General features: G+C 36.9%; 1 protein-coding gene across 1 annotated transcript in view; it reads right to left on the bottom strand.

The window, feature by feature from the left end:
• The window catches only part of MROH8 (maestro heat like repeat family member 8), a 72,186-nt gene that overhangs the window by 32,027 nt on the left and 24,485 nt on the right, over nt 1-15,674 (bottom strand). The window contains exons 6-8 of the mRNA XM_074201983.1: nt 9,997-10,076; nt 9,152-9,296; nt 8,619-8,714 (exon numbers count right to left, since the gene is read on the bottom strand). Of these exons, the coding sequence (XP_074058084.1) occupies nt 8,619-8,714; nt 9,152-9,296; nt 9,997-10,076 (321 nt within the window). The remainder of the gene's footprint in view (nt 1-8,618; nt 8,715-9,151; nt 9,297-9,996; nt 10,077-15,674) is intronic.

The raw sequence follows: 15,674 nt of genomic DNA, 5'->3' as shown, positions 1-15,674 counted from the left end.
CATATATGTTTGCTATTTTTCTCATTCTAGCTGAGCATAAAGTTTCCTTGATTAGACTTTCCCTGATTATTGGGGAATCTGATCATCTTTCTACATGGTTATGCACATTTTCTATTTTCTCCTTTGTAAACTGTCCCTTAATTTCCACTGACCATTGTTCCAATGTAGAATATTTATATCATCAATTTCAAAGCTAGGTAATGATTTTTTTATGGATTCTGGTAGTCAGAACTTTAAATATATATTTTTACTGTACATATTTCTCTAGTTGGTGTCTTATCTTTTAAAGTTAGAAGCATTTCTTTTTGTTGTAAAAATCCTTTTATTTGTGAATACTCAAGCTCGCTGTGTCTCTAATAATCCTTCCAAATGTTTCAGTGATTAAAAAAAAGTTCCAAATTTGGAACTTAAGAAATCATTTTTCTTTTAGCTTTTTTAACTGGAGAGTTTGGTCCATTTATAAGTTTTTAATTGTAAGGATTTTTTTTCTTTAATTCTATTATCCTTTCTGTTATTAACTTAAACTTAACAAAACCTTTTCGAAGAAAGTTCCAGTCAGATGACTGAGTAACTAAAGCACCTTAAAAGAGGGGCAAAGATACAACACAAAAGAACAGTAAATAAAGATGGGATGAAAAGAAATACTAAAAAAGAAAAAACTTCACAGTAAAACAAAATTACTAAAGAAATGAATAAACAAAGAGTTATAAAAATATTATGGGACAAAAGAAATCCAGGCATAATCTCTGGAATGAAAAGGTAAGACGACAATAATTTTGGACTCTGGCTGCCTCAGCAGCCAACAACATCCATGGTAGTTTAGATAGCAAAAAGATACATAAAGGAAGCTATGATATCTGTAAAATAGAAGGAAGAATTCAAAAGATTGATATATGAATTAAAGACAGAAAAGACAACACAAAGTTTCAATGAGGCAGTAGACTGAAATGGCATAGGAAGAAAGAAGTCAGTGCCAAAAGAACAAACAGAGGAATCACTACAAACTAGCAATAAAGGACAGAGTTCAGCAAGACAAACTGAGAATGACTGGTATTCAAGAAAAAATTAAAAGTCTGAATATAACATTCTAGAAAATTATTCAAGAAAATCACTCAGAAGTACTGAATAAACAAGGAAGCATGCAAATAAATCAACATATTCTTTAAAGAAGATAACATAATGGAATGAGAAATTTAAATCATCTAGAAATGGGGTCATGAAGTTCTAGAGCTTTCATGTGAAATATTAAAAGTAGCTATGAAGCAATTTATGTGTAAGAAAATACTATGTATTTCACAAGATGACTCAACAATAATAAGAATGAAGAGACTAGAATGTGACACTCTAAACTGAAAAGTGAGAAGAACCAGTATAGATTTTTACAAAACTAAGCATATGCCATCAAGAGAAAAGTTAGTTCTGCCCCTCCCCTTCCTTCCTTACTGGTGTTTCCAGTACTGAGGCTGAGTTACCATGGGAAAGACAGGAGTCACAATGGAAAAGACAATGACTCTTTTCTTCCAGTCTCAAGAAGTTGAAGTAGAAGACATTAACTGAAGGGGAGGAATATGGGAAATACTATGTGTATCCTACAATAGAAAAAGGGCAAATGAAATTTAATTTCTATAAATACAGCTAGGAATAAGAACTGAGACCTTTGATTTAAAAGAACAAGTTGTGTATTGCCCACTTTATTTACTCTTTTATGTACCCATAAAGCAGTGCTATTGACATGATAAAAATAATTGTTGACCCAGATATAATGGATGAAAACAATGTCTATTCTTGTTTTCAGAGAACTGATAATAGAATACACATCTCTCCTTTTGATAAAATAATTTAGACTATATAGTATAACCTGTTGTGAATATTAATTGCCGCATTGGCTTATTTTGTTTAACAATTCTTCTCTGACATAGGAGAGAATTCTGTTGGGGGAAGTGAGATTCTGTTATTGGGAAGTGATGGTGAGGTAGAATATAAAAAGCATCCAAAGAATAGTTTTCAAAGAACTCCACCACTTGGTTCAGGGAGTACATGGCAGGTGTATAGGTGGGGGCAGAGAAGAGTAGAAGCAAAGCACTTCAAGTGATGCTGAGCTGTTTATGGGAAAGAAAAACCTAGGTCAACTCAATTCAAGTCAACAAGCATTTCTTAATTTTGTGCACTCTGTGCACAGCACCATCCCCATAGAAACAAAAGTAAAAGTCACTTTCCTCTGGAGGCCTTTGGAAGACAATGGAGGCCATACACTGCAAAAGCTGCCATGATCTGTCAGGCCTGGGTAGGAGCCACAAAACTGGACATCTGGAAACTGAGCAAGATCAAGCTCTGCAGGTCATGATATTAGCAGCAGTTAGGAAATCAGGTCATCCTGTTATCATCTCAGATCCACCAAGACCCCTGATCAGATTCCAGAAGGAACAAGAAAACAAGAAAACAACACAGAATAAGCCCTTTCCTGAAGTCTCCATCAATCTACTGCTACCAGGACTTCCTTAATGCTTCAAATATTATTAGTATAAAGTTCTAGCAGAGACTAAGACCAAAGCATTTTGAGGGAAGGGTTATAATAAACAGCCTTCACCAGGAAGTTGGACTGTGACTATTTCTTTATTCCCTTTTTGAAGAGAGGTAATAAGAATTGTCTAATGAATTGGTAACCGGTAACTTCTCTGATCTTTACTGCTTTAACTTTTCTGTGTTGATATCCAGATTGGAAACTACTTTTTTTAACAAACTGCTTTTGCTCTCAGGGACTCTCTTTTCTGCATTATCCTTGGATAATTCATTGACTTCTGCTCCTGTTATTTTCTCCAGTTAATCTGCAGGGGCAGATTTTTTTTCCACTGAAGCAGTGTGTTATAGATTCATTCTCTTGATTTATTCAGATTTTATATTTTCCATATTGACAATTTTCTTCAATACTTGTTCCTAAATTTGTTTCAGCAAATTTTAACTCCAACTTGATTTTTCTTTTGCAAGATTTTAAACTTAACCTAAAGGAATTTTGTTTCACTGTCTGAACCTCTCTGGATTTCCCAAAGAGTCAGGTGATTGAGGTAGATTCTGGAACTTTCCTATGGAGAGAGTTGGTAGTGATCTATGAAGGAGCAATCCCTTCCATACCACAGAAGAATGGGGAGGGAGTAGGGGGAGCAAGGAGAAGTGGCTGGTCCCTATGCAAGAAGTAGCAGAATGTGTTTTACTTTCATTTTTAACCCTATTCATACTAACCTGATATATATATGTTACCAGTCTGAATTGGCTGGATACAGGAAGGTAAAAAAAATGAGGGAAAGAGATAATTATTCCAAGGAGTAGAATCTGAGCCAAGATAATTAATTATTATTTTGTTATTTTGAATACACAAGTATGTAAGTTGTGACACACATAGGGGACAAAGTCACTTTTAGCAACCAAATGAAAGGGGAAATGAATTAACCATCACTGAAAGACATTGTTCAAGCAAGGTATCATCTGGTATCGAGATTGTACTCAATCATTTCAAATCCCTTGGTTAGATTTTAAACTGGTTTGACCACTATCTCCCTGTACACTAAAGAAAAAAATAAATATGAAATTCTTTTGGGAAAAAAAGGGAGTAGTGAACTGTCTACAGAGGAAGTACATTCCAAATAATAAGAATCACAAGAGCTACACAAGAATTCCCAGAGCTACCAGGGCAGTATCCAAGACATAAAAGATTGCTTCCAAAACCTCACTGAACCAAATGGGTAATAACAAGGAACTTTTTAAAAATGTATGGCCAAAGAATATGAAGTCTTGGACAGGAAACTGAAGCCCAAAGGGGTATGTTTTTCTTCTACTTTTGTCCACTAGCAAGTGACACAGAAGACAGAAACTGATTTGATATTTAACTGATGACTAATGAAATGTCTTGAGAATCAGAGATATATACCTGAATCACAGCTAATAAGAATGAGAAGACTTAACCAAGAATGCAGTGCATCTAACAAAAAGGATGCATTAATTCTCTACCCTATAAATCTACTCAAAGTGACTGAAACTTTTTTTAAAAAAAAGTAAGGATGAAAATAGATACCTTAAAGAATAGCTATAACAAGTAGAAAAGAACAGAAGCTGAGACAGTGAGAAATTCATAGGAAACAAAACCCAAGACAGAGATTATTATAAATTTCATGGACTCAAATCTTGATGCAAAACTGTGAAAAATTTCATCAAGTAAGAAGAAAAAAGTCCTAATGGAAAGATTTAATCTTATAGTATCAGTGAGACTTGGCAGAATGAAGCCTATTATTAAAATATGATTCTGAATGGAAAGACCTTCTTCAAAAAAATTAGGTGAGGTAGAAGGAAAGTAGTGAGACAGTATCACATGTTAAGAAAGGATATTCAATGAGGAAATACAGGACCTGAAAACAAGGAGCATTTGGATTGAAGATCAGATGAGAGAGGAACAGAAGTGGTTTTGTCAGTACAGTATACTAAGACCACATGGGCAGAAAGAGGAAAACAATGAGCAGTTCACAATAGAGGTAACAAGGGGTATATAGTGGTAACAAGAAGTTTAAACATCTAAGACATCTACTAGATTTAGTAATCTCTAGCAAAGTAACTAGTAATTTTCTGCTTTTCCTTAATGATAATTTCATCCTTCAAAAAGTTGAAGACCAAACTAAGGACAAAGTTTATCCTGGATGTTATTCTCACTAATATATGGATGAATTTAGAACATTGTGAAAAAGTGACAACTCTTTCTGAGAGTTCGTAACAGGACAGGAAAACTGGGCACAGTCTGATATATACCTAGATTTTTAGACAGCAAATCTCAATGGTTCAGAGGAAGAGTAGGTAAGTATTCTATGAATTTAAAACTCTTCAAGAGAAGTAGCCCAGTAGGGATTGGAAACTTCAAAATGAAATTCTTAAGTCACAAAAGCTAATGAATTAGGGACCAATTTAGATTTGAATGAGAAATGTATAGATGATGGAAGCATTTCAGAGGATGAGATAAAGGCCATAGCACAATCCTGAATAAATACTGCCAGGAGTGTTAAAACTTAGAAAGGGGACAGGCTAGGTGGTACAGTGGATAGAGCACTGGCCCTGGAGTCAAATGAGTTCAAATGTGACCTCAGACACTTAATAATTACCTAGCTGTGTGGCCTTAGGCAAGCCACTTAACCCCACTGCCTTGCAAAAAAATAAAACCCTAAAAAAAAAAACAAACCCAAAACTCAGAAAGGACTGAGACTGATATCACTTAAATGATATAAGGGGAGACAGATGCTGGGAAGACACAATGATGATAATGGACAACCAAGAGAACACAGGACCATTAGATTTTTCTAATGTTCTTGCTTTATCTGCCAAGAATGATTTTTCCACTTGAAATGAAAAACCACAAATAACTTTATAGGGCACTGAGACGTAAGCAAAGTAAGAAGAGAATAAGAGAGCACCTAAATGAATGAGACATTTGAATTAGTTGTGCTTCATTATACTCATTTGTTATAAGGACTTTTGAGGGGTAGAGGAGATAAGAGGGTAGGGATAGTAATGACTCCAAAAAAGGAAGAAAAGTATCATTGAACCAGAGTTATTTTAAAAAATACACAGCTAAGAGTATAAGAAAATTCAGAAAGGGTTACAGATAAAAGCTATGCTGAAACTAACATGTTAAATTTCAAAAATACTTTTAATAATATTTGCCCCATTCATGATTTTTTTAAAAAGAGCATTTAGTTGTGCTTGATGAGTTAAATCATCCAGTTCAGATGAACTACATCCTTAGGTACTGAAAGAATTGGTTTATATAATAATGTTGAGTCACTGTCAATGATATTTGAAAAATTGGTAGAATAGAAGTTATTGAAGGCAAATATCACAATTTTCAAAAAAGGGAAGAGATCAGAGTACCAATTATTGGCTAGTAAACTTGACATCTTGATTCTTCCAATTCTGTGAAAAATTCTGTAATAAGCCATTAAAGAAATGTTCAATTATACAAAGAAGCAGTGTGGCTTCTTCAGGAACAAGTCAATCAACAAACATTTATTATGTACCTACAGACACTATGACAAAAACCAGAAACAATCCCTGTTCTTTGATCTTCTCTTCTATTGGAAAAAATGTATAAAGAATATAAAGCAAAAACAGGGTAGTTTAAAATAGAATGTGTGGAGGCAGAGAGAGCACTGGAAGTTTTTTGTGCTGGGGGCTAGGATCAGGAAAATAGTGCTTGAGCTGTGTCCTAAAGGAAATTAAATATTCCATAAGGAGATGAGGGGTATAACTAGTGCAAAGATATGGAAATGAGAGATGAGAGACTAACTTTAATTCCTATTTTGAAAAGGTTACTAAATTAGGAGATCAAGAGATTGAAGGAGATAATAGTTTACTCAAATGTCAGCAAAGAATTTGATTTATTCTTGTGGAGAAGATGGAGAGATGCAGACCACATGATAATCCAATTAAAAGGATTCAGAAAGGGTTGAATTTGTAAAATCAAAGAATAGTCATTGTTCAATGTCATCTTGGCTGAAAGATCACAGCAGAGTATCTTAGGTATCTGTGCCTACTTTGGGGTTTAGATTGTTGATGATGATGATATTCATTTGTAACTTAGATGGTATATTTGGGTAGAAGTTAGAAAGAAGCAAATTTAGCACTGAGGTTGGCGGGGGGGGGGGGGGGGGGACTTCCTACCAATTAAAGCTATCCAAAAGAGGAATGGGAAGGGGGTTCCTACTCATTAGAGATCCTCAAGCAGATGCTAGATAATAATTTGTCAGATGCCGAAGACAGACCAGATGGCCAGTGGCATCCCTTCCAACTCTAACTGTGATGCTGTGATTCTATGAAAGGGAGGCAGGAAAAAAATCAAAGTATAGTTCATGTTCTTCTGTTTGGTCTTGTGGATTTTTTTTTTTACCAGGGTGAATTCTGGCTCAATTTCTTCGAAATGTGTCATTTGTCTGTTTAAGGTAGTTACTGAGCAATTTTTCTTTGCTTCTCTCACTCTCTTTCTCTCTGGTATTATATTTGGAAATGAACTCATAATAAATGGCTATGTTGTATTTCCTGTTGTCAGACTCTTCACTCATTTTCTATTTGGATAGATTTTTTTATGAGTGTATTTTTGAAAGAGATTTCCCTTCTTCTTGGTTTTTTCTTTTGGCTGTTTCTCAAGCCAAGCTCCCTCCACACATATCATGCCACCAACCTGTTTCCACAACCTGTTGCCAATGAAGAGACATCTTGTCAGCATGGACCTTTCTAACTATCTTTAATAGGGCTAAAGATTCTCTTTCAACAGGATAATTTTTCATATATATATATATATATATATATATATATATATATATATATATATACATACACATACATATTTAGTTCCCAGGGTTATGAGAAAGGAAACCAATTTGGTGATGAGAAGTGAGTTTTGTCTTTGGTGGTTCCTCTCCTCTCCTTTCTGCATCCCTTCTTCCCAATTAACCTCCTGCTACCCACTGGCTGTTCAGGGGCACCCAATCAGGTATATTCTCTTTGAAGTGTTTCCTCATGTGCCAAAGTCATCTTTCATTCATTCAGTGATCAATCAGATCAATATTTTTTCAAACATATCCTTGTGTTAAGTGTTACATATTTGAATAAAATTTGGTTTCTGACCTCCAGAAGTTTATAGTGAAGTCAAGATATTGATTTAAAAACCTATAATAAAAGTTATTTGATATAGATGGCACTGTTCATTTCCATTTGGGATTCTAAGAGTTCATTAATAGTTATGTCAAATGCCATCTTTTCTAGAAAGGGGCAAATTAGAATTTCAAGAAAATATGGCAGGGGGGAAGAGGGGGGAGGAGAGAGGGTATTGTTGATGTGGATTCTAGGTGAAGATGATATTTGTCCTTTGTTCTTAGAGACGATCATATCAGAGAGGTAATGCCATAACAAGCAAGTGAATTGTATTTGAATGAGGGGGCTGTGCTAAGTCATCAGCCTCACTTTCTCCTCCAGTCAATGGCCAGATATGAATCAGGACTGAGATGGCTCTGGATGCAAGGCAATCAGTATTAAGTGATGTGCCTAAGGTCACACAGCTAGTAAGTCAGTCTCTGAGGCTGGATTTGAACTCAGGGCTTGGAGACTCCAGGGCTACACACTGCACCATCTAGCTGATTCCAGGTGGAGAAAAGGGCAAAGAGCAAATCATCTAATTTGATTGCAATATGTATGATATGGAGACATATGTAGAAGAATATAGGAATAAGTTAGTTTGGGTGATTTTTAGAGACCTTGAATCCTCAGTGCCCTGCTCTCAACTAGTTGCAAATAGCTTGAAATAACCCACTCAGGAGTATTTCCATCTTAAACAAAGTAACTGGAGGTAAAAACCTTATCCTAATTAAACAAATTCTTAAAATTGTAATTTAAGTCCCACACAAGTAGGTATAAGAAATGTTTTGAAGAGGACCAGCTTTTAGATCTCCAAATGTTTCTCATAAAAGTAACTCTTTGCTATTTTACTCCCAAATCCAAATCATTCTAGTGAGAATGATTCTTTATCTTTCATTTTTCTTCTTTCACTAAGTAAGAACAATTTTCTATCACTCCCCCAAAATCCTTTTTACCTCCAAAATTTGGTCAAGATTTTCTAAATGTGGATCTTGTATCACCAAACATTGAAGCATTTCACAGAATGCCTGAAAAGTATGCCTGTAGAGAGACTGAAAAATGACAAGGAAAAGAATTATTTCAGAGCCAAGAATTTTCCATCTTTATGAATATTTAGCAAGCATTAATTCATCATTAATTAATTAATTAATTTTTTTAGGTTTTTGCAAGGCAAATGGGGTTAAGTGGCTTGCCCAAAGCCACACAGCTAGGTAATTATTAAGTGTCTGAGACCAAATTTGAACCCAGGTACTCCTGACTCCAAGGCTGGTGCTTTATCCACTACGCCACCTAGCTGCCCCTTCATCATTAATTTAGCATCACATCTCACTTTTAACCAAGATAATTATACTTCAGCTTAATCATTCATTCTACTTATCACATCTGGCTCTAAATGATATTTGGTTGTTTCTAAAAAATGAAAACACAGGCGATTTTACCACTGAGATTCAGAAATTTTAAAGATTTTAAAAACAAAACAGCTAATTACCTCTGTGTTGTATTGTCTACTTGGCATCACTGTTTGAAGTATATTTAAAGTTTTTATGGAGGGCAGTGTTATTATGCTTTTAATGAGAACATTGAACAAGTCAAATTTATCTTCAGATCCAAGCAGTAAATTGATATCCTGGTAACTATGAAGAGAGAAATAGCAGATCTGATAAGATATAGCAGTAAGAAAGTTGAGAAAATGAACAATTTAAATAATGGAAATTTTTAAAAAGTGGGATACTCTCTTCTTTATTCTGATGGAATAATTATAGAGGTGTGATGGTTTATCCTTGTAGTCCTTTTAAAAAATTTTTTAAAAGCTGAAAGGTTTCCAATTCGGCCTTACTGAAAAGAGTGGATTGGTGTACAGCATCTAACATGTTTGTAAGTCCGCACACTGACTGGGGACATCATTTTATTTTTAGGTTTTTTTTGCAAGGAAAATGGGGTTAAGTGGCTTGCCCAAGGCCACACAGCTAGGTAATTATTAAGTGTCTGAGACCGGATTTGAACCCAGGTACTCCTGACTCCAGGGCCAGTGCTTTATCCACTGCACCACCTAGCCACCTCCTGACTGGGGACATCATTAAAGGAACTATTTTATCAAGTGGCTTTGGAGCTCCACAGAAGCTGATTGTCCTTTAAAATCCCAAATTCCTTTGAATTGATTACAGGGATACCTTAAATGAGATCAAAGACCTATTACTAAATGAATAAATGAATGTTTCTTACTCTTTCTTCCATAAATAGTATTTAGGTATTCAAATTACCACTTCAAGTCAGTTGCCTATGGTTTTGATCCCAAATATAACACACTATGAAAGAGAAGATTTGCTGAGTCACCTCAGGTCAGTGATGGCTATGAAGACTTCTTGGCGCACAGGACTTAAGAGAGAGTGAAGTGATTCCTGTTGAATGAGTATCTGAAATGAAAATGAAACATCTCTAAAGAATTGCATCCTCAACTTGGAAGAAATCATCCCAAATATAAAATCAATGACTAAAAGGGGAAGCGAAATTGTAGATATTTAATCTTTAAATTTGCGAGCCTTTTGTTTTGACATAGAGATACTTCCCAAGAAACATCTAAACTATTATTTTTCCCTCTCTCCTTGTGTCCAAGTACATGTTATAAAAAATTTATAAATTGTTAACAGAAAAGAGGGATATGGGGGGCGGAGTCAAGATGGCGACAAGAAGGGATCCAGTCTTAGGAGCTCCCTGATAAAACTCATAAGCTAAGGACTCTAACTAAACTTTCGAGAGACAGAGCCCACAAAGGGACCCAGTGAGACAGTTCTCCTACTCAAGGTAACCTGGAAAAGGGCAGAAAGGCTCTGCTCCCCGGGGTCAGAGGGGCGGCCCACCAGAGGGGTGGCCCACCAGAGGGGTGGCCGCCAGAGTGAAAGAACTTCAGCCTCCCGGAGGCAGCCCCAGGGCGCTGGGAGCCGCAGCTCATAGCAGCGGGGGAGTCTCCTGAGCTGCACCCTGGGAAGCACTGGGCACAAAGTGGGGAAACAGCGGGGGACCTCTGCCAGGGTGAGCAGGTGGAGCCCAGCCCTCAGGGCACACAGCCAGCAGCTTGATCTTTCAGCAGCCCAGACCCAGAAACAGAAGCAGGCAGAGCTGGTAAGCAGGAGCCCCCAGGGCATGAGCCCATTGAGCTGAGGGAGGGGAGTGAAGAGAGACTGTGAGCTCTGTCCTCTGCCTCTGGAACAGGACTCTGGGGCTCTGACCACATTCAGATCCTGATCCCAGTCTAGGCCCCCCCATAGAACAACAGGGCCCCCCCTCAGCCCCGTGGCAGAGGGGGGCGCTTATGGTCATTCACAGACCAGGAGGGAGGACAGAACCTCACATACTGAGACCCTTGTGGGAGTGTCCCAAAAGCTCAGGAAGCACCCCAAAAAACAGGCTTAGGCTGGGAAAATGAACAAGCAAAGAAACAAGAGGAAGACCATTGAGAAATATTTTGCAAATGAGCCCAAGAAGGATCAAAATACTTAGTCTGAAGATGAGGAAGCACAAGCTCCTGCATCTAAAGACTCCAAGAAAAACAGAAATTGGGCTCAGGCTATGACAGAGCTCAAAAAAGACTTTGAAAATCAAATGAGGGAGTTGGAAGAAAAACTGGGAAAAGAAAGAAGAGAGATGCAGGAAAAACATGAAAATGAAGTCAGCAGTTTAGTCAAGGAAATCCAAAAAAATGCTGAAGAAAATAGCATGCTAAAAACCAGCTTAGGTCAAATGGACAAAACAGTTCAAAAAGTTATTGAGGAGAAGAATGATTTAAAAAGCAAAATTGGCCAGATGGAAAAAGAGATAAGAAAACTCTCTGAGGAGAATAAATCCTTCAGACAAAGAATAGAATTCAGGGAGATTGATGAATTTACCAGAAATCAGGAATCAATACTTCAAAACCAAAAAAATGAAAAATTAGAAGAAAATGTGAAATATCTCATTGAAAAAACAACTGATATGGAAAACAGATGTAGGAAAGATAATTTAAAAATTATTGGAATACCTGGAAGTCATGATCAGGAAAAAAGCCTTGACATCATTTTCAAAGAATTACTACAGGAAAATTGCCCTGATGTTCTAGAAGCAGAGGGCAAAATAGAAATGGAGAGAATCCACCGATCCCCCTGAGAAAGAGATCCCAAAAAACCAACCCCCAGGAATATTATAGCCAAGTTCCAGAATTCCCAAGTCAAAGAGAAAATATTACAAGCAGCCAGAAGGACACAGTTCAAATATCGTGGAGCTGCAGTCAGGATCACACAGGACTTAGCAGCAACTACATTGGAAGCTCATAGGGCTTGGAATACAATATACCGGAAGGCAAAAGAGCTTAGAATGCAGCCAAGAATGAACTCCCCAGCAAGGCTGAATGTCCTCTTCCAGGGAAAAAGATGGACTTTCAATGAACCAGGGGAATTTCAAATGTTCCTTTTGGAATGGCCAGAGCTGAACAGAAGGTTTGATCTTCAGATACAGGACTCAGGTGAAGCATGGAGATTGGAGGAGAGGGGGGAAATATGAGGGACTTAATGAGGATGAACTGCATGTATAGAAAAATGATACTGATAATATTCATATGAACCATCTCAGTTAATAGAGCAGGTAGAGGGAGCTTTTATAGTTGCAAGGGGCTGGGATTGGATGGCCTGCCCAGGACCATAGGGCCAGGTGGATTCTGGGCCTAAGGGTGGTATGGGGGTACAGGGCTTCTTGGCCCCAGGACCAGGGATCTGTCTGCTGTGCCACTCAGTGACCCTACAGCAGAGTCAGAGTAAAAGGAGATAGAAAATATAGCACATGGTAGTGGAGAAATAAGAAAGGAGGGAGTTGGGATCAGCAATGGCAACGTTGGAAAAATAAGGAAGTAACTTTTGTGATGGACTTATCATAAAGAATGTGATCCACCCGTGACAGTTGTTGGTGTTGGAACATAGACTGAAGCACATTTTTTGTTATTATTATTTTGGGGGAGGGTACAGGGCAAGTGGGGCTGGGTGGCCTGCCTGGGGCCACATAGCAGGGTGATCTTTGGGTGTCTGGGGCTGGATTTGGACCCAGGTGCTCCTGGCTCAAGGGCCAATGCTCTGTCTGCCACCCAGCCACCCCTACTATTATTACTATTTTATTTTATTTTGGGTCTTTTTTTTTCTTCCTTTTGATTTTTGCAGGGCAGTGGGGATCGGGTGGCTTGCATGTCACATGGCTGGGTGATTATTGGGTTTACGAGGCTGGGTATGGACTTGGGTGCTCGTGGCTCCAGGGCTGGTGCTTCGTCCATTGCGCCACCTGGACATACCTACAATTATTACTATCATTTTTTTTAATTTTAATTTTTTTTCTCTCTCCTTTACTTTTTTCGCCCAAGCAAATCTATCTATATTCATGGGGGGAGCGGTATTTTGTTTACTTGTAAACAAGAATATTTTATTAATGTAAAAAATTTATACAAAATGAGAATAAAAAATAAATTAAAAAAAAGAAAAGAGGGATATATTCTTTAACTTTAATAGTTTATTTTTTAACATTGACTTTGTACAAGTAATGTTTTTACCCTTTTTCTTCATCTCTTCAGGATATAACATTGACTTTGTATATGACCAGTTTTATTCTTTCTGTGTTGATTTATTTATGGATATTATTTATACTATAGCTACCATGTATGTTGTTCTTTGAGCTCTTGAATCTGCACTATTTATAATTCCTTACAGTGCATTAGCAATATTTTACTACACTCATATACTATAATTTATTAAACCATTTCTCAATTGTGGGTCACAAATATTGCTTCTTTCTTTCTGTTATTATTAATAATTAAATTCTTTAGTATTATGAATTTTTTTTCATATACATGGGTCTTTTCTTGTGGTCAAAAATATTATGTAGTCAAAGTGGAGGAATCTCTAGTGTAGGAATATCAGAAAGTATTCAGTAACTTTTCTTACTTTCATAATTCCAAATTGTTTCCCAAAATTCACAGCTTCATCAACAGTAAATTACTGTTTTACTACAGTTCCTCCATCAATCTTTTCCAATTTTTACTAATTTGATAGAAATGAAGTGATGCTTCATGTGTAATATAATTTGCATTTCTCTTTTGACAACCCTGATGTTGAGCATTTTTAGGGTGTTTATTAATAGTTTATTAATAGTTTATACTAAGAAATGATTGGGGCGGCTAGGTGGCACAGTGGATAAAGCACTGGCCCTGGAGTCAGGAGTACCTGGGTTCAAATCAGGTCTCAGACACTTAATAATTACCTAGCTGTGTGGCCTTGAGCAAGCCATTTAACCCCATTTGCCTTGCAAAAAAAAAATTAAAAAAAAAAAAAAGAAATGATAAGCAGATGAGGCAGAACTCTGGATCATATGACAGAACTTACTGCCACCATGAGCACTGAAACCTCTTCACACTTCTAGGGCAGAAAGGAGTGCTTGTGATCATCTACAGACCAGTGGCAAAGGCGAGGAGAGTGGTACAAATCTCTCCTTAGATCATAAGACATTTAAGATTTGAAAACTTGCAGATCTCTAGAAGAATCTCTGAAAACAGCTTCACAAACCCTCAAAAGCCCAGAAAGGACAATGATCAATGTTGGAAGGGATGTGGGAAATCTGGAACACTAATACATTGTTGGAGGAGCTGTGAACTTATCCAACCTTTCTGGAGAGCAATTTGGAATTACGCCCAAAGGGCAAAAAATCATGCATACCTTTTGATCCAACAATACCACTTACTGGGTCTATACTCTGAAGTGATGATGAAAAAGGGTAAAACATCACTTGTACAAAAATATTCATAGCAACCCTGCTTGTGGTGGTAAAGAATTGGAAATTAAGTAACTGTCCTTCAATTGGGGAATGGCTTAGCAAACTGTGGTATATGTATGTCATGGAACACTATTGTTCTAATTAGTAACTAGGAGGGACGGGAATTCAAGAAGTCTGGAAGGATTTGCATGAACTGATGCTGAGTGAGATGAGCAGAACAAGAAAGACACTGTACACCCTAACAGCAACATGGGGGTGATATCAACCTTGATGGACTTGCTCATTCCATCAGTGCAACAATCAGGGACAATTTTGGGGTTTCTGCGATAGAGAATACCATATGTATCCAGAGAAAGAACTGTGGAGTTTGAACAAAAACCAAAGACTATTCCCTTCAATTTAGAAAAAAAAAGTTATCTTATTATGTAATTTTGCTATCTCTTATACTTTATCTTTCTTCCTCAAGGATATGATTTCTCTCTCATCACATTCAACTTAGATCAATGTATACCATGTAAATAACATAAAGTCTAACAAACTGGCTTCTGTGGAGGGGGTGGGAGGAGGGAAGCAAGAATAGGAGAAAAAATTGTAAAACTCAAAATAAATAAAATCTTTCTTAAAAAAAAAAACCTCAAAAGCTTAGTTAGGGCAGTGCACCCTCCACTCTGGAAGCAGAGTTCCACTTAACAGAGTCACAGAATGGGGAAATGAACAATCAAGGAAAATTGTCCTGATAGTCTAGAACCAGAGAGTAAAACAGCAATCTCCTGAAAGAGATCCTAAAATGAAAACAGCCAGTAATATTATAACCAAATTTCAGAGCTCCCAGGTTAAGGAGAGAATATTGCAAGCAGTTAGAAAGAAAAAAACTCAATTATTATGGCACCACAGTCAGGTAACACAAGATTTAGCAACCTCTACATTAAGGGATAATATAGGGCTGGGAATATAATATTCTGGAAGACAAAAGAGCTTGGCTTACAAAAAGAATCAACTATCCAGAAAAATTGAACATACTCTTTCAGGGGAAAAATATACATTCAATGAAATAGGGGACTTTCAAGCTTTCCTGATAAAAATACCAGAGCTGAATAGAAAATTTGGTCTTCAAATATAAGGTAAACTGGAAAGGCAAATTGCAAGGAATGTAATGATGTTGAATTGCTTCTATTTCTATATGGGAAGACCACACTGATAACATGTATTTTCTCATTTATTAGGGTGGTTAG

The sequence above is a fragment of the Macrotis lagotis genome, chromosome 1 (assembly GCF_037893015.1).
Source record: "Macrotis lagotis isolate mMagLag1 chromosome 1, bilby.v1.9.chrom.fasta, whole genome shotgun sequence".
NCBI classification, from domain to species: Eukaryota; Metazoa; Chordata; class Mammalia; order Peramelemorphia; family Peramelidae; genus Macrotis; species Macrotis lagotis.
Note: the sequence above shows the minus strand (reverse complement) of the source record. Positions and strands in the feature narration are given on the sequence as shown.